The 21856-nt window shown below is 43.7% G+C and overlaps 2 protein-coding genes across 4 annotated transcripts in view; both read right to left on the minus strand.

The window, feature by feature from the left end:
* The window catches only part of acox3 (acyl-CoA oxidase 3, pristanoyl), a 22980-nt gene extending 13761 nt beyond the window's left edge, over nt 1-9219 (minus strand). Inside the window, exons 1-8 of one of the 2 annotated variants that reach the window (XM_012820423.3) lie at nt 9150-9219; nt 8208-8409; nt 7220-7453; nt 6964-7038; nt 5765-5854; nt 2923-3066; nt 2359-2447; nt 1125-1221 (exon numbers count right to left, since the gene is read on the minus strand). In XM_012820423.3, the coding sequence (XP_012675877.1) occupies nt 1125-1221; nt 2359-2447; nt 2923-3066; nt 5765-5854; nt 6964-7038; nt 7220-7453; nt 8208-8378 (900 nt within the window). In that variant the 5' untranslated portion in view covers nt 8379-8409; nt 9150-9219. Of the gene's footprint in view, nt 1-1124; nt 1222-2358; nt 2448-2922; nt 3067-5764; nt 5855-6963; nt 7039-7219; nt 7454-8207; nt 8418-9149 lie in introns of both variants that reach the window. The other variant, XM_012820422.3, reaches the window with a different exon arrangement.
* Nucleotides 9220-9773: 554 nt separating this feature from the next.
* LOC116224641 lies at nt 9774-20471 on the minus strand. Of its 2 annotated transcripts, none has more exons than XM_031585040.1 (15): nt 20384-20471; nt 19840-19924; nt 19271-19608; nt 18546-18679; nt 16768-16896; nt 14407-14654; nt 14135-14300; nt 13420-13621; nt 12897-13027; nt 12196-12332; nt 11826-11986; nt 11160-11366; nt 10938-11032; nt 10441-10565; nt 9774-10221 (listed from the first exon to the last, which is right to left on the minus strand). In XM_031585040.1, the coding sequence occupies exons 2-15, from the start codon at nt 19859-19861 to the stop codon at nt 9968-9970; spliced, it is 2349 nt and encodes a 782-aa protein (XP_031440900.1). In that variant the 5' UTR covers nt 19862-19924; nt 20384-20471; the 3' UTR covers nt 9774-9967. The 2 variants fall into 2 exon arrangements, with proteins under 2 accessions (XP_031440900.1, XP_031440899.1); XM_031585039.1 differs by having other exon boundaries at nt 19840-19968.
* Between the last annotated feature and the right edge of the window lie 1385 nt (nt 20472-21856).

The raw sequence follows: 21856 nt of genomic DNA on the forward strand, positions 1-21856 counted from the left end.
AAAGAAAGAGAGAACAAAACAGAGAAAAGACAGAGAGCGCGAGAGAGAGAGAGAGAGAGAGAGAGAGAGAGAGAGAGAGAGAGAGAGAGAGAGAGATTATGAGAAAAGCCTGGTTCTGCTTGGGTGGACTCTGCAAACAAATGAAAGGCTGGCGGGCCCTGGTGGGGGACACATCCGGACTGGTTAATTGGGTTTGGGCCTCTCCTCGCTGTTTGTTTTCACAGACGCCCTCCTTGCGGGTTTCCCGTCAGTCAAGACGCCCCTGCAACACTGGCTGTTTGTTTGGTCTGAAAACAGCCGGAATCTTCCACGAGCTCCAGCATGGCGGTTGGAACAACAGAGCCTCAACCCAACGGCCTATTCTTTCAGTTCTCCCATCCAAATTTACTGTCCTGTCTAGAGGTGTGCTGTTTAATGGAGGGCGCTGCTGAAAGCCTATGGTGCGGTCTGCACACACGTGCGACTTTACGACGGTAACACATTACGCAACATGCGTGGGTTAAAAACCTGAGGAAAGTCGTGAAACACTACTCCAGCTTTAGCCTATAGACGACAAGGAAACACAGTTTTAAAAAGCCATCAGGGGCGAGAATATGAATATTTATAGTAGGAATTACCTGCCACATGTCGTTAACATTGATGCGTGACTAAATGCATTAAGTACTAGACTGTTTTTGTCTCAGTTCAGGTTTTCCAAATCCTATTTTTATAGCACCAGAACAATAAAATTGTCAAGGCGCTTTACAGAACCCAGAGGCTGAAGCTCCCCCTTCCTGAATCTTGTACGTTATCTGTTTGTTCAATGATCAACCTCTCTCTTTCTAGCTCTTCATTCTTTTTTTTTTTTTTAAGATTTATTTTTGGGCTTTTTATGCCTTTATTTGGATAGGACAGTTGAGATTATGACAGGAAGTGAGGTGGAGAAGAGGTGGGGAGAGGATTGGGAAATGACATCAGGCCAGACTTGAACCTGTGTCCCCTCGGGCAATGTAGCCCGTAAGTGGGGGGGCTTTATCGGCTTGCGCCACCGTGCCCCCCCAGCTCTTCATTCTTGATCTGGACACTTGCAGCTCCACATGAGATGAACCCTGGGAGCGTGTGTTGGTCGGTGGACATCAGCTGACCTTGAATGGTGTGACGTACTTCCCCTCCGGCGTCACGTCGCCCGTCTTATTCAGCAGGTTCTCCCGCGGGATCCGCACGCTGTGGAACATGGCGAACCTAACACACACACACACACACGCAAAACAGAAAACACATTAATGTGTATGGAGAGTTGGGTAATTGAATCACAAACCGTGTGTGCGAGTAATCAGATTTGCAAATGTGTAAAAGAATCTCTGAATGCGTACTGAGATTCGGTAATGTGTACGAGAATCTGCAAATATGTATTCCGAATCCATGTGTATTTAATCAGATAAACAAAGGCGTAAACAAATCTGATCACGCACACACAGATTGAGATTCGGTTACACAACTCCCCGCACTCTTTTGCAAATAACTCTGCCACAATGATACCCCCATAAACAACTTAGACAAGTAGATTTAAAGAACCCAGAGCCCCCAAGGAATCTTTTACTCCAGAAGATATTCACCATGTGCTCTTTGTTACACATGCAGACTTCTCTGTGTTCACTTCAGTCAGAACATCATATTCACATTCATATATTTAATAAACGCTCTAATGCAAAGATTTACAGAATAAGGAATTATCTGCATGTTATCACTATGTACTAAGAGTCAAGCTGTCAAACCGCCAAGTCAAATCAAATCAGTTTGGTGTTACCAAACCTCCTTGGTCGACAGGTTCAGCAACTTAAGAGCTTGTGAGTAAGAGATGTCTCAAGCTTTACAATGACTGCCATCTGCTGGAAACTTGGGCTTACTACCGGTACACATTTCCACATTCAGAGCAAAGCTGTTGTATGTCACACCACCAAGGTAAAGGTTGTAAGTCAAAATAAGTTTTATTTTAAAATGTAAATGGTATGTCTAGGTTGAAACAGACCCAGGGGCACTTAGAGTGATGATATAAAATCCATATAAGCTGTATATGCTCTGGGTGACCTTTATTGACCTTTACTAATCATACTTCCACTGAGCAAACACCTCTTTTAGTATGAGTGCAGTGAAAGGAGACCATTTATCACTTCAACCATGAGCTATAGAATCAAAGTAAGATGTTCACCTCCTCCTCTCTCTCTCTGTGTGTGTGTGTGTGTGTGTGTGTGTGTGTGTGTGTGTGTGTGTGTGTGTGTGTGTGTGTGTGTGTGTATGTGTGTGTGTGTGTGTATATGTGTATGTGTGTGTGTGTGTATGTGTATGTGTGTGTGTGTGTGTGTCCATCAGTGTACTCACCCATTGTCCAGCCCATTCTGGCCAAGCTTCTTCCCCATGTCTCCTACAGTAACCCCAGGCATGGACAGCAGGGTCTTAGGGTCTCTGACCTGCAAGAGAGGACGTCAGGACAATCCTGCTGTTCACAGATCAGTGAGACTCTTAACGACCCCTCACTGAGGGTCTCTATCTCTGACCATGCATGGTGTGTGTGTGTGTGTGTGCGCGTGTGTGCGTGTGTGTGTGCGTGCGTGTGTGCATACGCCTAGAGAATTGGCTAAACACAACAGGAAGTGTATTTTTTTTTAACAAGCTGTCTATCTTAGACTCTGATTAGAACTTGATCTGAGCTTGTCAGTTCAAAAGAATTGACACACACACGCGCACACACGCGCGCACACACACACACACAAACGCATGCACACACACACATCCCTTTAAATCACCCCAGGGGATTCCTATGCAGACATGCTTGTATACTAACCAATAACAAACTGGTAGATCCTTCTCTGCCCTGAGCTTCAGACCTCAAACTCACAACATGAGACCGGAGCACGTGGCTGACGCGAAAACAAGAGCCCGTACCTGGACGACAAACGAGTGCAGGCCGTGGCAAAACCCGTCCGGCGTGTACAGCTGAGCGAAGACCACGGCGTGGGTCGCCGTCTTGCCCAGGTTCCCCACCCAGAACTTGGCTGCCTCGAAGTCCGGGCTGTTGATCACAAACTCCTGGAGGAGAGGACAGAGACATGAGACATGAGACATGAGTCATGAGACATATAATTTCCATTTGGCTTCTATAGATGTTGCTTTCACTTCAATCCCTGCAATTCCAATTGCACTGTATAAATAATATCCCCTGCCAACATAGTAATATACAGACATGGACAAAATTGTTGGTACCCTTTATTTAAAGAAGGAAAAACCCACAATTGTCACTGAAATAACTTGAAACTGACAAGCTCCAGTTTTGTCTTGTCTGTCCAAAGGACATTCTCCCAGAAGCCCTGTGGCTTGTCAATATGCATTTTGGCAAATTCCAGTTTCGCTTTTATATGATTTGCTTTCAACAGTGGTGTCCTCCTCGGTCGACTTTGGCTCAAACAGCGACTGATGGTGCGATCTGGCACTGATGTACCTTAACCTTGGAGTTCACCTCTAATCTCTTTGGAAGTTGTTCTGGGCACTTTGGTTACCATTTGTATTATCCGTCTCTTCAATTTGTCATCAATTTTCCTCTTGCAGCCACGTCCAGGGAGGTTGGCTACAGTCCCCTGGCCCTTAAACTTCTGAATAATATGTGCAACTGTTGTCACAGGAATATCAAGCTGCTTGGAGATGGTCTTATAGCAGACCTGGGCAAAGTGCGGCCCAAGGGCTATTTGCGGCCCGTTGGCTGTCCCTGTGCGGCCCGCGGAGGTCAATTGTAAATTAGGAATCAAACGTAAAACCTGTACTTATTATACGGCTCTTCAGAATGTTCCAAAAAGTTCTGTTGATTTGAATGGGCCATCCCAACGTTGGCAGGTCTGTAAATTCACTGCTGCGAAATATGTATGACTGCTGTCATTGTCAGCGGGTTTTGTACTTCTAATTCACATCTTTCATATCATTCCGCAACGCAAGTAGTCCGGTCATTTAACGTAACTGAAAGTCATTGAAACTTAAAAAGTCAGAAGGTGGGTTGCTTCGCATTTGCGTGAAGAACTAAACGGCAACAAAATCCTTAAAAAGAGGTATTTTGGAGAAATGTCTTCTATTGTTTTGGCAAGTAATCGTATAATAAGCGGGATATTTTTTTATTTCCGTAGGCCTACATTCGTGCGTGTGGGCGTGCCTGCGACCATTTGCGCTGATAAAAATTGATAACTATTAATTTGTATACTTATACTTTTGCATTGCAAGCTTGCTCTTGTGTGTGTGTGTGTGTGTGTGTGTGCCATGTGTATTGATCGTCTGGGAACACCTTTAATACTGCAAAAACATGCTCATTTTCAAAATCGTTTAGGTGAATGTTGATTAAATAATGTTGCCGTTTTTTACTATGCCTGCACCAATTTTTTTTGATAGCCTAAATGTAACATCTACTCTTACTAGTAGCAGTTAATCAAAACCATACCATTTAATGTTTTTTTATAAAGAGATACAACTTATATTGAGCAGAATTGAGTTCAGCCAATTGGTCCGGCCCTCCACAACAGTCCCACTATCTCATGTGGCCCCTGTCTTATAGCCTTTACCGTTAACATGCTTGTCTATAATTTTCTTTCTAATCTCCTGAGACAACTCAGTCCTTAGCTTTCTGTGGTCCATATTCAGTGTGGTACACACCATGATACCAAACACCACAGTGACTACTTTTCACCATTTTAAATAGGCAGACTGACTGATTACAAGTTTGAAGAAGCCTGTAATGCTAATTAGAGGACCCACCTTAGTTTAACATGTCTCTATGGTCAAATTATTTTAAATCTTTTCTAGGGGTACCATCATTTTTGTCAGGCCAGTTTTTTTATTATTATTCTGTTGAACCACAATTCAAAAGCAATGTCTGATTTTCATTATTTCATTATTCAGTATTTTTTTTATTTATCATTACTTTTGTCAGTTTCAAGTTATTTCAGTGACCATTGTGGCTTTTTCTTCCTTTGACGGAAAGGTACCAACAATTTTGTCCACGTCTGTATATATTATTGGAAGAGATATTATTTCAACCAATTTGTTACACGGTATTACTTATGATTAACAACAGCACCTGTTTTTTTTTCTAAAATGTCAAATTATGAAATTATTTCAGCTTTAGTGTGCACTCCGCACATTTTATGCTTGTTTAACAACATCATATTAAAGTTCCTCTCATGGCATTGATTAATGCCCTAAAAACGAATCTCTGCTCCTAAAAATCACTTGGTTTTGAAGAAAATGGCTTGGGTGTAATTCTAAACCTTTAACCTCTAAACCTTCAATTAGTATTTGTGCAACTATGAATATGCAGATGTGCCGTTAGGGAGAAACGTTTTGAAACCCCTCCCTCCTGACAGGCAAGTTGACGGGATTGGTTCCTTAGGTTTGTGACGTGTGACACCCAGGCTGTCCGAGTGTGTGTTTTTGAGACTGTGGAAATACTCAGCCGTTGGCCGCTTATTTCACTCATGATATGCTATTCATCATAAAAAATCATCACATGGACAAGGTTATTGAGAGCAGCCCTGTGAGTGGTGAGGTGGTGCAGCATGAATGGCCCAGTGTGATGCCACTCTTATCTGAGCAGCAGCTGAAAACCCTCCTTATCGACCCGACCTTCAGCCTGCCACTGAGTCACCTCAGATGTGCCTGCAGGCAGTCACTCAGACAGCCGTACGTGACAGTCTGCACTCAAGGCCGGCCCTTGTCTCTGTTCAGCTGAGGGGAGAGAGCTCGTGGGTACCTGTGTGCTGGGGTCGTATGTGGCTGTGGTCCTCATGGCTCTGGTGTTGCTGCCGTGGCTCAACTCAGTCAGTGCAAAACACCCAAATGTCTGTAGGTCACAAATACACCACACACACACATACATTCACACACACACGGAAAGACAGACACACACACACACACACAAACACGGAAAGACAGACACACACACACACAAGCAAAGACACAGACAGGCAGAGACAGGTGGCTTTCAGAGGATAAGCAGGGGGACATTGAACTGTCTCACAGTTGGCAATGTTACAATATTTGCACATAGACAAAAACACTCCTATATTCATGCACAGGCCAACAGGCACAGAATAACTAATACAGAGAGACCATGGGGGTACTCCAAGTAGGTGGTTTAGTGACAGACCTGGCTAGGTTAACTCAGAGCAAGTGATACAACTCCTAATAGAAGAAATATGGCTTCATTCTCCAGGCAAAACAAAGCCATAGGGCTCTTCTATTAGGAGGTTTACCACTTACTTTAAGTTAAATTAGGCAAGTTTGTCACTAAATCACGTACTAGGAATACCCGCCTGATAGACTTGGATAAACATAAGTCATTTTGGTTGAGGGGTTATAAGCAATAATGATTCAAGGCCACGGCCTTGTGTATCCTGACATATAATAAGCACCTTTGAACTTTCCCTAACCAGGAGTTTAATCTTGACATCACTCAAGGTCTGTCTGTTGCTGTGACGCAACCTGAAAACGTATGACAATTTCCTGATGGTGCCAAGCAATCAGTTCTTCAGCTCTCAAGACGAGCAAGACGATAAGAGAGAGAGTGTGTGTGTGTTATCTGCTGTAGGTGTGTGCTGTGTGCTTGCCAGGACTAAAAGATTACGCAAATATCAAGCACTGAACTACAATGGACCTCAGTAACCCCTGCAGCAAGCAAGTCTTAAACAAATATAATTATAACCTGGAACCCTACATTTTGCAAATTAGCCTGGATAAAGACAAAACCCGACGTCGCAAAGATGATAAGTGTCCAGTTCTGTGGGGAAATAATGAGTGCCAGCCATGTGAATAGCCCTATATTAAACCATAACTCCTTGGAGTTTTAGCACAGTCACAAAAGTCATTAAATAACAAATCAACCTACTGGCCTGTCTTTTTAAAGAAATGCATGCCTGCCATAATATGCTGACACAATTTCAGGGAGCTCACCATCATGCTCTCAGAGCTTTGGACAAACTTCTCGTGCCGTTGGGATCCTGAGTTGGCCACTGTAGCACCGAACATCTAGAAGGAACAGAAAAACACGGGCACGTCACACAAGTGTGTAATTTACTGGACTGCAAACACCTGAAAGCACACACACCCTGTGCACACATGATATGTGTACAGGTGGTCCACACACACAAACACACAAACACAAACACAAACACACACACACACACACTTATGGGGTTCACACACACACCCCTTTGTTGAGGAAGAACTTGGCGCCCAGGGACCAATCGTACATGCCCAGGCAGTCGTTGAGCACGGTTGTCTTCCAGGGCATCTGCATCATGTCGTCGCGGGTCAGGAAGTCGTAGCGGAACAGCTGCTTGCAGCGGTGGAACGTCAGCTCACGCATGCGCTCCAGCGGCACGTCCTCGCCGGGCTGCCGGGCGAACAGCGGGTCGTTCTCCAGCGTGGTCCACACGTGCCGCTGCAGGATGGGGGAAAAACACAGAGGAACCTCATTGACCTGGAGAACCACAGCTAACACATTACACACTCTGATCTCAGTCTTATAAAGAATGAGAACACTGCGTTTACTGAGAGCACACTGCAAGACAAAAGTTTACTTTTTTTTTTTTTTACTTCTAATCCATTAACAGTCTAATCTATTAACAAATTAGCAATAGGTTAGTGAACTAGGCCCATATGAACTGTATTTAACAAAGTATCATTTAAGCACACATTTTTCTTGAGGGTTACCAGACGAGTACTTTGTCAACTTCAAGCAGATACTTAGAGCTTGTTGTCCCTGGGAGGTGAACATATGGCCTTCACCAGGCTGACCTAATGACACCGAACTGACCGATGTAGAACCATGTTCTTATTCCCATGCACAATAACAATGGCTTGCACAATGATGTCTATCCATCCTGCACATGTAGACTCCTGTAGTGTTTAATCACATGGATATTGTAACGGTCTTCATTAACCTTGATTAAGGTGTCTTCCAACTAGAGTAGGAGGGTAGGCTATACCTCCTGATATGAGGCACTGTTTATTGTTAATAAACGTTTTTTTTTAAGTTTAAGTCTGAAATTACACCAGAAATACATAATGTTGAGAACATATATAACATTCCATACATGTACTGAAGAGAGTCACATCAACAACACATACTGACGTGGTGATTAAGACCTCATAAAATAAAGCAATCAAAAGGCAATAGAAAGACGGTGGCTTACCTTGAACGCAATAATTTCTTCACCATCAATGAACCTGACCATATCTTTCCAGCTGAAAGAGGCCTTTCTCCTGTAGACATCCAAGGGCCCATGGGGCAGGTCTGGAATGGTGTCATCCTTTTTCTCATCAGTCAATACGATGTTACCCTCAGCGTAGCTTGGTACACTCATCTTCTTTAAGGCACTTAATGATTACTTGAATCTAAAAAACTAAAATAGAGGGGTAAAAAAAAAATCAACAGGTTACAGTCCCAGAGTCAATAATAATATATTTTAAAAGGCTGCCAGTTAAAAGGTTGAAAAATGGGATAATAACTATGCTGTAGAAACCTCTCCTGTAGAAGCTTTGGTAAATTAAAAATAATGGTCTTCGTGTAAAGCAACTGCATTCAAAGAGCGAAGTTAACAGATGGAGGAATGAGAGCCCTATTAATGGTGGTCGCTAATACGTAAACTAACATCAGACCCATCAACACAGCCTACTTGGACAGCACAGTCGTCGGCAAACCAACAGTGGCAAACCAAAGTTCAAAGACAGACGTTATGCTTTACCACAGCTCTGTTGTAACGTTAGTTACATCACCGACGCTGCTAGAGAAAAGAGCAACTTTCCATAACTTAAGGAAATCCTTTCCACGATTTACGGTGTATTCATAAAGCTTGGAACATGACGTCGTAGTGCAACAGTAACGTTATCTGACATTACAACTAAATGACATTAAGTTTACTGTTAGTATGGAAGTGTAATGTACCTAACAAATATTCTGAGCTGGCAAACGATCTGCCTTCTCACCTAATTAACGGGTTGCTTGAGATGTGACATTTAGTCATCATGTGTAGACAGACTGAAGTTACCAGATTTTCTAAATGTCATACGATTGACTGCAAAGAAATGGAAAGAAGTAAAGTCAGCAACAAAAATGATATAGAAAAACAATATACCTCTGGACAGCTCCCCCTCTGTATGGTGCTCTCAGGTCACGGATGACGTTATTAGGAAGCGACGAAAAAAAGGCCCGTGTGTTAAAAAACATCAACCATGCGCATGTAGCGCAGCCAGTAAATAACTGTGGTAATAATGTTTGAATGTCTTGTAGTTGTGTGTAGTGTGTGAATGCATATCACAGTATTGTTTTAGCCACAGAATTATTTTATTAGTTCATCACCAATGAATAAAGCGTTTTTAGCTATCCAAATGCCACCACAAATATGAACTGTCTGTTAGTACAATGGACATGTCTGTAGTATACCACACAATTACTGATGAAACCTCTGGAAATCCATCACAGATCAACAGCTGACTGCTTAGAAGTTAAGCTAGTATCATCATGTAAAATAAATAGATAAATACCTATAAATACATTATGTTATGACATGCTTTACTGTGTAATAGGTACGGTGCTGTACTTATTGATATGCTATAAAGAATTAAATAAGTAAAAAATGACAATGAATAGATAATAATAATAATAACAACAACAATAATAATAATGTATTATATTTATTTGATTCATGTGACTTGTAGGAACCTATTTTGTTGATACATTAAGATTTGCACAACCCGTTGCCATATTAATTTTCACGACTTACTCAACAGTGCCTCCCAAATGATGTAAAGCTTCAGTGTGATTTGCATAGCGTCGAAAAGAGGATCTTTATGTCATTCTACAGACATCTGTCACCAATTGTTATTCCATAAAATCTCTATCTTATTATTTCTTCATCCCCAATTATCCCTTAGCGTACTGACTCTTGGCTTGTTATCGACCACCTTTCTCCTCCTCATCCTCACTGCTGCTGGACTCCCCAAACAGGTCATCCCCCCGGGAGCCAGCTGCGGCCTTGACGACCCCATTGTGACTCAGTCTCACAGCGATGAGGGTGGGGCTGTCGCTGAAGCCGAGCAGGATGGTGTTGTGTGCGTCACCGAGGAGAGAGATGCACTGGATGGTGGAGTCGGGCGTGAAGACTGACAGGACTGTTCCAGCATTCAGGTCCCACATGCTCAGCTCACCTGGAAAGTGCACAACACTTGCTGTCAGTCACACCGTTACTCTACAGCAGCAACAACAACAACAACAACAACAACAACAACAACAACAGGAGTTCAGTGCTCAGTGTTGTTCATGTTTTTCTTCCATCCAGACGCTTTTTTCTAGAGAGCCAAACAAAATGTGAAAGACCTGACCACAGACAACTCATTTAGTTATGGAATTAGGGAGTATATGCTCACCAGCCAGTAGAATAGCTTTAGCCCCTTCTTCCACAAGGAAAAGCTGGTTCACCACCTCAAATCTCAGACTCCCATAGCCTGAAATGGTTCTGTGTTTCCTCTTGAATGGATCCCACACCTTAAGTCTGAGCATGATAAAATGGCTAATGTAAAATATGATGTGCAACAAATGGCTGTTGGTTAATTTATTTCAAGGCATTATTTTGGATTTATTGGTGCACTGTGCTTATGAAACTGTTGGGGGCACTATACACAATTATAACTTTGTTAATCATTTCAATCTAAATAGTCATTTCTTTGTGCATACTTTGTGGTAATGGGTTTACCTTACAATGTCCAGTGAAATATGGCAGTGTGTGTGTGTGTGTGGTGTGTGTGTGTGTGTGTGTGTGTGTCTGTGTGTGTGTGTCTGTGTAATGACTTATAATGACTGTGCAATTTTAATAACTTTAACTTCCACAATTTGGCGGCACTTCAATCAACTCTATGTGGCATACTTATTTATTCCAGTAATGCCAAACGCTATTCGGCTGGCATCATTCGTCATGGCAACACAACAGATTCCCGGCTCATTTTTCAGTCGTTTGCGCACCTGCAACAAAATGAATGGAGGGTGGGCAAATAAGCAAACACAATAGTATATAAAGGCACACAGTAAATCAGAAATCAGCCTCACAAAAACAAGAAATAAAAACTCCTTAAAAGACTACAGTTCCCACCTTGCCTTTCTTCAGGTCCCAAAGGGTGAGGTAGGGTGTGTGCTGCGCCTCACTGTAGTTGCTGAGCACCAGGTGCCCCCCGGTGTGTGTGAGAGCAGCCGTCTGGAGGCCCAGCAGAGAGGAGAGGTCCTCCAGGGTGTGCAGGTGGTTCTGGGTGTCCACGCTGAACACGTTCAGATGGTGAGCAAAGTAAGAGCACACCACCACCTACAGAAACAGAGAGAGGGGGATTGAGAGAGAGAGAGAGAGAGAGAGAGAGAGATGGAAAGAGAGAGAGAGAGAGAGCGAGAGAGAGAACAATAGAGGGATTGAGAGAGAGAGAGAAAGAGAGGGAAAAAGAGAGGGAGAGAGAGAGAGGGAGAAAGAGAGGGAGAGAGAGAGGGAAAAAGAGAGGGAGAGAGAGAGAGGGAGAAAGAGAGGGAGAGAGAGAGAGGGAGAGATAACAAAGTGAGCATACAACCAAATTGACAAAAACAAAGAAGCAAACAAACCCTCTCGTCCAGCCACGCCATGACAGCTGTAACAGCTCCCACGAGGGGTGATTGATTGGGACTGTAGCAGCATGAAGCCTAAAGTATCCTCTACAGGACAGCATTAATTAAATGAGCCCTACACAAAGACAATCCAGACTGAATGGAGGGTCTGTTTGTAAGAAATGCTCTGTGCCTGTTCGTCTCCACTGAGGAGGTACTGATCCACGGCGTTGAACTTCTCCTGGTCCAGACGCCGCTGCTCCTCCGTCTCCCACTGCGCCTCCCTCTCCAGACGCCTCCTCTTTGCCGTGTGCGTCTCCGTGCGCTGGTCCCACGGCATCACCAACTGAAACACTACGATTCACAAAACTGGCTGCTGAACTAATCTAGACTAAAACATAACAATATTATAGACATAAGTGTTACCGACAATATAGACATAAGATGTATTCATTTCCAAAAGACATCCTTAAAGCTCAACCAGAACCTTAGAACACTCTAGAAAGGGGAGCACCAGCAGCTCCTTATATACATGGTCTCCCTTTTCTCTTTTCCCAGGGTACCTCTGTGTTCTGTGGCAGGTATGACCTGGGACTGCCTTTCTCTGGCTGGCAAGTTGGACAGCAGAGACTCTTTGTGAGATGGCTTGATACGACCCTTGATGTAGCCCGAGTCCAGATCCCACAGTATTAAATGGTCCCTATGGGGGACACAGGAGATGCTATGACACCGTCCCCACACCTAATGCATACGGTGTATGAATGAGTCCCACAATATAGCATGTACATCTTGCCTTTTAATGGTGTATGTTGTGTTGTATGTTGTGTTGTATGTTGTATGTTGTGTGATGTATGTTGTGTTGTATGTTGGGTTGTGTTGTATGTTGTGTTGTATGTTGTGTTGTATTTTGTGTCGTGTTGTGTTGTATGTTGTATGGTATGTTGTGTTGTATGTTTACAATTGTAAGACTGCTTGGTTCCATCAACACATACACATGGCCGTTATCAGAGTATCCATGCAGAGATATCAGGTATAATGTATGAGATGGCGCTGACCAGTCTCATTAAAGTATCTGTGGTAATCACACACTGGGTGTTGGCTTACAGACGTGCTGACTTGAGACGCCTGTATTTGCGAGTGTGTGTTATAGGATGCCCAGGTGTGCGGGCCACAACATCTAATCAACACTAATTTCAGCCGTCTTCGTTTACCAGGCGTCGTTAGTGTTACCTGACAGTAGGTGGGGCTGTAAACAGTTCGTTACCTCGTCTCTGAGAGACCCATGAGAATTTGGCCGTGCAGCATGGCGTAGTCAGTCTGGGGGCAGGGCACTATGAAGAGCCCTGTCTGTCTCTTTACATAGCTCTTTTTCAGCAGGTCATACACCAACAATGTCTAAAAAAAATAATAAAAAATACACAAATATGCAATACTTTGATTACAAAGTTAGTTTTGACATTTCATTCAGAGTTAAAATGATTAGGCTATATGAATTCTAGGAGGCCATCACCTGAATCTAAAATGCTACCTACAGGAATATGGTATTGGATAAAGAAGCTACAGAGTGTCAAGACAGCTGGTCTTTATTAAAAACGTACTGAGTTATCAGAGGGCTCTATGCTCTATACTCTAATGAGTTCAATGAGTGGGACTGAACAGTAAGTCATCCCTAAAATTGCAATCTTCTGTGTTCCCAGTGGCGGATTTAAAAGGACCCAGTGGAACAAATGACAGTGGAACATGTCACAAAAGCACAGTAGATCTGGTAGTAAGGGAGGGCAGGTAACCTGGTACACAGGAGTGCTTGACTCAATGAAGCTGGAGGTTCCTCGGTCAGTCAGGATGTAAAGTTTCAGGTCGCGTGCCAACGCCACGTCAGCGTTGGTGAACAGGCCGTGCTCCACCCTCACCGGCCGTCCTGCCAGTCGAGGCCGGGCGATGTTCCACACCCGTATGGTGCCGTGTCGCACGCTCCTGCACAGCACGTACCTGACAGCAACAATATGTGCACAAACACAAACACTGCATCTTCAGTTCAAAAGGTCTTTTTACCTTGTCACATCTTCAATGAAGACATACTAGTATGTCTGCTTGCATCGTTTAACATTTCTTCAGTACCTGCGCTTGTACATATGCTTACGGTGTGTATAATTTCAGAGGGTAAGGGTTGATTTATCAGCACTGATGTCTTTGATGGGTTTCAAGTACCTCCATGTAAATCTAATGTATGTGAAAAAGCCTTCTAATATTTCTGCCATTAACTCTCAGCCAATCAACAGATTCCACAACCAACTGCCTTTAGATCAGGAAATGGACATAAGTGGTTAAAACTAGTGCTGATGAGGAAATGCACTTTTGGAACTACTCACTTCTACACTGAACCTGTTGAACAGTCCTCTCACCTGGATGATAGGGTCCTGCCCATGTTAACCTCCCTGATGACCCTGTCGTTGATGTACTATGTGCATGTTTATGTGGATAATCAAGTTTCTCCTTATGCACCTGGGGACCCTGCCCATGGGGACGACCTCCTGGGTACCTTCGCTCCTCACTCTGTGGATGTTGTAGGTGAGGGTCTGGTCATGGATCCTAGAGACTAGGTTCCACAAGTTCAGGAACCTCTCACCTCGACAGAACCCCAGGCAGAACCGCAGGTCAAAGCACACCCCTTCAAGACGCAACAAAATCACAGCAATATCGGTTTAATACACCTGCATCATACTTAACATTCTTGTGAGTAACCTTCTCCCAAGTCTACAAGTGAACACGCTAACCCTGAACAATCAGGCCAGGAAAGCGAGCCAGGTGTTTGTGGTCCTCAGTCTCCAGGTTCCAGACCATGATGTCAGTGGTGCTGCTGCGGGAGGAGGGGCAAAAAGCCACTACGTGGGATCCGCCCCTGGTTACGGCGACCTGGGAAACGAGGTCCTGACCACAACCCATGATGGAACGCTGATATTGGAAGGTGGTGGTACTGAAGATCTCAATGTGGATGATGTCACCCTGGCTTCTGTAAGGGTATCTAAACACACAGAAGCCATGACCAGTCATTTAAACTTATAAAACTTATAGTCATAAATATCCGATCTACTGCTAGATATGTTGCATATATGATAATAAGGTAGCGGTCTAGTGGTGGAATGCTTGTTGAATCATTGCACACTCAGGGGCAGATGTAAGTTATGTATGTAAACAGCGACTTGGCCAGACCGAGGAAAGAACCACTACCTTTTCATTTTAAACTGAATGTACTAAATCTGCGGTTGTAATTTGCGACGCTCGCAACTGAATGGTATCAGTCCATCACAGACGCAGTTAAAAGGAATCACGGAACCGCCGACCAACATTAAAAGGAGTCAAAAGTTTGAGGTGTCATCAAACCGAGTGATAATATGGGGCAGTGAAAAGTACTTGGACTATTTGTGCAGCTATAACAAACAAAATAAATAGTGTAGCAGGCATCTACATGTGGGGAAGTAGATGAAGTGATCGTAACCTGGATTACACCTGCTTTAAAAAGGCGGATAATTTACATGTGCGCGGTCCGCCATAGAACGAAATAATCAGTCACTCCTTGCACTTCTACTTCCATCATTTTGCCCAAAACTCCCACTTTTTCCACGACACTCTCACAAATGCATATGCATAAATCAGAAGATGCATATGCATGAATCATTAAGCCTAAATGGGTTTGAACGTCTGCACCTCAGTTATTAACTACAATTTTAAAGTTAACTCTGAAACAAATGTGCTAACCCTAACTGTATAATGGATTAATTAAAATGTTAATCTACTGAGTGAGTCTGGAATCGCCCAGCAATTTTTTTTTCTCCAAGTAAACCCATAGTTTTATCCATCAAATAAGGTACAGAATTAATAAAAAAAAATATTGACATAGTCAAAGTTAGAAATTACTGCTTACAATAATTCTGTGCTGGAAATATTGCTTTCACCAAAGAATCCTCCATTTTCAGCAATTACAAACTTTGCAGCATTACAGCTTGATTGGTTCTTCATTGAATAATTCATGCATAATTTGGAGCCACGCTTTGGGTCTCTGTCTTGTTGTAGGATAAAACTGGCTCCAGTTAAATGCCATTCACATGGTATGTCATAGCAATGAAGTTATGTTAAAACAAAGTTATACTTGTTAAAGATTCATTTTACTCTGACCAAATTACATACTTCACCAGCACCAAAGCACCCCCCAGACCATCACATTTCCTTTACCGCACTTAAGAGATGGTGTCAAGCACTCCTCCGACATCTATTCATTTGTTATTTGTTAGTCTAATTTGTTCATTTGTTATTTGTCAATTTCTGCTCTGTGATCCAAACACAGACTTAGATTTCTCTGTCTGTAAGATATTTTCAATCATCTTCACCCAGTATGCTTCCCTTTGCCTATTTCAGTCTGTTCCCTTCATTGGCCAGTCTCTGATATGGCTTTTTTAAGCTCTTCCTAAAAGGCCAGCATTCCAGAGCCTCTTCACTGCTGCTGATGAGACTGCTGTTTTATGGATACTATTTAATAAAACTGCCGGCTGGAGACCTATGAAGCATCTGGCTCTCAAACTAGAGATTCTGATGTCATTATCCACCTCCTCAGTTATGCACTGGGGCCTCCTGTTTCTCTTTGTATCCTGGTTCTGTGCAGAATGTGATACACACCTTTGGAAAATGTGTCTTCAGTTCCTTTCCATTCATGGTATTGCATGGAATATCCTTAATATCTTAGAACAATATTAGACCTGTGTGTTTTTGAAGAAAGCTCATTCTTTTTGACCATTTTTAAACCATAATCAATTCCACAAATTCTGATGCTCCAGAATACTGAAGTAGCTCAAAGAGGGACAGTTGTATTGCTTCCTTAACCAGCACAACAGTCTTTAGCCACACCAACCAAGGCTAACATAATGTGCCATTGCAACACAGAAGTGATGGTGACAGAAAATTAGCCTACACGCCTATCTGCATATTCCATTCAATTAAATTCAAAATCAATCAACTCTAGCTGCAATAGTCATTTACAACATTAATTGATTGATTGGTTTATTTGTATCTTTCAAACACAAGGACATTTCTCAGTTATTCCAAACTTTTGAATGGTGCTGTACATGGGGTAACGTGATTACCTGCAGAAGACCAGCAGATACTGAGAGGACATTTCCACAGCCTGTATGGTAGCAGACAGATGCTGGGCTTTCAGTGTGGCTACAACCGATCCTCCTCGGGCACTGAATACAGCAGCCTCCCCACCGCTTCTGTGTGTGTGTGTGTGTGTGTGTGTGTGTGTGTGTGTGTGTGTGTGTGTGTGTGTGTGTGTGAGTGTGTGTGTGTGTGTGTGTGTGTGTGTGTGTGTGTGTGTGTGTGTGTGTGTGTGTGTGTGTGAGTGTGTGAGTGTGTGTGTGTGAGTGTGTGAGTGCGTGTGTGTGTGAGTGTGTGTGGTCAAGGGAGAAAAAGAAAGATGCAATTAATGAAATGACAAAAAACAACATGACAGGAGGCAATGAAAAAGAGCTGAAGTACCAAACAGAGTGGAAGGAGGGGAAACCACAGTCACACAGTGAGAAAGTGAGAATGAAGACCTTTTAAAAACCCACCAGTGATTTGCTGCTACTGCGGCCAAACCCATTACGGGCCCATCACTGGCAGTCTGTTGCAACCGAGCCCCACCAAAGAAGTCAATAAACACGGGCCATTCAAAGGCCCTGTCAAGTTCAAACACAGTTCACAAGCTGGTGCATTTTAAACCCATTCAAAACAACTCCATACAAAAGAGTTAAACTACAAAGTGGTGTCTATGCTTTCATTGTGGGGGGAAAAAAGACACAGATAGTTTGGTCTAAGTTGAACAACAGATGCTCAATGACCCATGCAACAGTAATTCTTTGACTTATTCAAAATTGGCTTTATGTTCTCAGAAAAATCGACATTACAATGGGTTGTCTGTCTAAACACACCAAGTACTTCTAAAAGGTTGATTTTATTACAGTACATTGCAATGGGCAAACTGCCACCCATTTTTAAATAATGAGTAACCACAAATGAAAATTCACTTGATATCATGTTGTGTTTTTAATGACCTCAAATACCCAATTACCTCATGTGTCTGACACATCCATTGTTTCACACAAAGGCCGGATTTCACTCCAATTATACAGGGAAAACCGCTAATCCCTAGTTCTAATGAGCTCATGAAATCAGATAAAGACGAATACCGTCAGGGAAGAAAAGAGCAAAAAGCTTTATCCCTCTATTTGGCAGACACCGCTAGAGACAGCTATATTGGTGTCAAGCGTTTGGCGACGGCACGGGGTGTGGAAGCTAAACGGGGATTCGCAGGCATACATGACACAAGCCGGTAACGGAGACGTCTTCTGAGTCAATTATTCAACAGACCTTCTTTTTTTTTCATTTCCAGGCACTGAATCGTTTCCCAGGAGCATCGCAGGCGTGCTGTCACACCCGACTGCTCGATGGATAGGTGATATTAATTAAGAGCGAAAGCCTTTTGATGTCCATGATGAAAGAGCTGCTGGTACTGATTAATGACCTGTCTGCCTGTCAGCAGGCCCGTGTTGTAACCGGGAGGGTAGGGGGCATGTATCAACAAATGGTTCCTGTTGAGATTTCATTAGAGCCATTCAAATTCTGACTGTGTGACATTCGAGTCTACCACTACTGAGAAATGTAGTTCGTGTAACAACTTTCCATCCACGCACACACACACACACACACACACACACACACACACACACACACACACGTCATTGTGGAATCCTGGGAAACTTTAGACTGTCCTCAGAGCTGTTATCAGAATACCTAAGTGTGCTCACAGGAGCCCCAGGTGTGAGGTTAGAAACCCGATAGATGCCCCATGACTTCGTTTGTGTTGTTGTTGCTTGCTGACCTGTAGGCAAACAGCACGTAGTCTTTGACTGAGTTGCGGGACACCAGGACTGACTGGTCTTTGTGGATGGGTTCCGACTCCAGGGCGATGTTTGTGCAAAACAAGAGCTTACAGGAGGCCGCAAGGTCAAACACCTGAAAGAGGCGACGAAGGAGAGGGTGAGGATGAGAAGGGGAAGAGCAGAGGTAGGATGGGGAAGGAGAGATATGAGATCATTAACCACACTAATATGGTCTGAGGTGTTTTAGATACAATGTAAATACACAGCTAATACCCATGGTGACTCCAAGGGAAGCTATTTATCTGATGCTTTTATGGAGGATGATCTACCGTTAAAAATCGATATAGTTCAATACTCTGTGATACCCCTGAGAAGGACCATGAAGAAGAAGATATGAGATATTGCAGAAAGGTCAGAATAATGAGGTGAAGGTGGAGGAAAGGAAAGAGGAGAAGGAGGAGGACAAGGCTAATGAGGAGAAGGATGAGATAAGAACATTGGGAGAACTAGAAGAGAAAGAGGAGAAACTCAAGGAGACGGAGGATGTGGAGAAGGACAGAACAGGAGAGAAATGTAGGGCAAGACTAATGAGGCCTATGTGAGGAGATAAATATGGAGTAAGAGGAGGAGAAGGCGAAAAGGATCATGGTGGAAGAGAAGAAAGAACAGAAGGCGAATGAGAGGAAGAATAAACAGATAATAAACACTCCCTAGAGACACTCGCCTTTACCACTTGACTCCCATCAAAGAAGACCACCAAAAGCTGTCCCTCAGATGCGCAGGTAACCATGGGAACATCCAAAGACTCACTCTCGGAATACAGCAATTTCCCAGTGGACAGCTCTCTAACCTGGAGGCAGTGGCCTTTGGTGATGGCCACCAAGCTGTCGTTCAAGCATAGAGTAAGTGTGTCCGCCGCAGAGAAACCGGCGTCCCCATAGATGGTCCGCACCACACCGCCCCGCTCCAGGTCCCACAGTCTCAGCGTTCCTTCACTGGAACATGTGACCGCGACTGAGCCATGCCGACCTCCTGCGATGGCGGTCACTGGAGTCATGTGACCTGGGATAGAAACATGGGCTGGTCATCAGTTGTTTACATTCTGAAGGCTCTTGTAAATAGTCTTAGTCAGAGAGTTGAATTTTCAGTGCCATGTCAAAGTGTCTTCAGTGGCATTGCAGAGTCTTTTCTTTTTCATTGAATTGAACGTAACTTTAGTTAATATCATATCAATGGACAAAACAACATCTAGGCTAAAGCTTACTAATGAAATCCAGGTCTAGGATGCCTTACCAGCAATCAGGGTGTAAATCATACCACCAGGGGGCAGTAGACAGGTGAAGGAGGGCACCAGAGTGGGCAGAGAGGAGCGCTGGCACTGGGCAAGCAGAGTGTGCAGGTGGGTGTATTTATATGGATCCCCTGAGGAAGCAGACAGGCTGTGAAAATATCTTTTAAAGGCTTCAGAAAATGCTGACAACATTTCAAATACACCTGCTGTTCATTAAAACGCCCAACCGTTGATGAAACGTATTGGGGTAGGTGGACACTATCCATTTCACAGTCACAATTTAGCAATTCATTCAAAATTCATTCAACATCGTTCACTGTAAGCCTGGCGTAAGAGGAAGTCTTCAAATCCAATTGGAACCAGACTGCATGTGAGATTTTTCAAAAACTGTCGATGTTATACTGAAGCAGCTGTCAGGAAAGCAAATAGTCTGGGAACAAGTAGGCCTAAGCAAGCAAACAAACAAACTTAAAAACTAAAACTTGCACTCAAGAATTTGCATATAATCTAGCTAACTGTACAGCTTATTAAAACACTGTATTTTACCAGAGTGGGATTTTGAGCAATTTCTGATGAGCAAATTTGGCCTCACTAGCACCACATTCCACCATCTGAGTCAGCGAGAACTAGCCTGGCGCCGCCGACCTATCGCTCACAGATACGTTTTCGCTGTAATTATAGTCTGGAAACTCTGTTCACAAGATGGATCGCTGGGCCATTCTGAGTGGCCTCCAATCAGCGAACTTTGGGGATGGCTAAGTGTGACGACGCTGAAGTGAGGTGTTTGTTTGAAATGTACGTACAACAATGGCCACAGAGCTGGATATAGCAATGCTCACAAACATTGAAGAATTGATGCTGGAGCAAGAAGAACATGTACATTTATTTATCAAGGGCAAAGACATTTTTTATTTAACGGCAATGCAGTCTGGGAAAAGGCTAATATATTAGCTTGCACCGTAAGTGGTGAAGTAGGAAGTGTAGCATTCCCATAGTTGTCAATGCCGATTGGTCGGTCCAATGGTTTCAAAATTAACCCAAAGTCTTCTGGCATACTCTAGGGTTAGGGTAGGGTTGTCTTACATGTCTTAATGGCATAAATGCTGTCAATAAAAAGTTGATCACAAAAATTCACAGAGTGAATTTGAGTCTGGTTATAGCAGGCTAAGCAGGAACTGCTATATCAGTGGGAATTCAGTGGTTGTACCTGGAGCCACTGGTTTGTCTTGGGTGAGGATCTGAGCCAGACGCCCTAAAAGCTGAGAGGCCAGCTGGCAGGGGTCCTGCTGCAGAATAGCCCTCGATATGAGCAGGACCTGAGATAACACCTGCACATCCAGCAGTTCCCTGGTGTGGTCAGAGACAAGGGGAGGAATATGAAGAAGAAGAAGAATATGCGCAGGTGATCACACACAAGCAAACAGGTGAACAAACATTCAAGCGTAATTATGGAGACTTAGACATGCACATAGACTTGGTTATAGGTTTAGGTGACGTAAGCAGTTGACTTTGCGAAGCACTGTTTTTGCCATAGAAAGCCATTTTAAAGGATAGGGACTCCAAAGTTAGCCATGACTGCTACTACACATGATCAGAAATTGATGTTCTTACTTATCAGGTATAACAGCAGCTTTCAGGTCATCCTCAACGTGATGCACAGACAGACCCCAAGCTTTGTGCAGAAGAAACTCATAGTTGAAGAGACATTCGTTCATGAGGGGCATGATCTGGCCCGAGTGGACCAGATGGTAGGGCAGCCCGTGGAGCTTCCGCAGGTTAAACACATAACTCTTCCCCCGGCCCTCCTCGCCCTCGTCCAGGACCCAGGCTAAAGGCTGGAAGACCTCACAGTGGCTCCTGTTGATGTTTCCTCTGTAGTAATCTGCGAAGTCTGCGTGCACGATCCTCTTGAAGTCTTCGGAGTCCACGTAGCGCTGCACGGCGACGCGGGCAAACCCGACATGGCTCCAGCGGTGGAGCCAGGTGCCGTCGCTCTCCATCTCCGTCAGGTGGGGGCCG

Source organism: Clupea harengus, chromosome 18, assembly GCF_900700415.2.
Source record: "Clupea harengus chromosome 18, Ch_v2.0.2, whole genome shotgun sequence".
In the NCBI taxonomy this organism is placed as follows: Eukaryota; Metazoa; Chordata; class Actinopteri; order Clupeiformes; family Clupeidae; genus Clupea; species Clupea harengus.

What these genes read in the sequence shown, in the direction of transcription:
- LOC116224641 (XM_031585040.1), bottom strand. Translation starts at nt 19,861, where the DNA reads ATGATTTACACCCTGATTGCTG. An exon ending in ATGGGAGTCAAGTGGTAAAG is followed by an intron (nt 18,680 to 19,270) that starts GCGAGTGTCTCT and finishes CGCCTCTTTCAG; the next exon opens with GTGTTTGACCTTGCGGCCTC. An exon ending in TATCTGCTGGTCTTCTGCAG is followed by an intron (nt 14,655 to 16,767) that starts GTAATCACGTTA and finishes CTGTGTGTTTAG; the next exon opens with ATACCCTTACAGAAGCCAGG.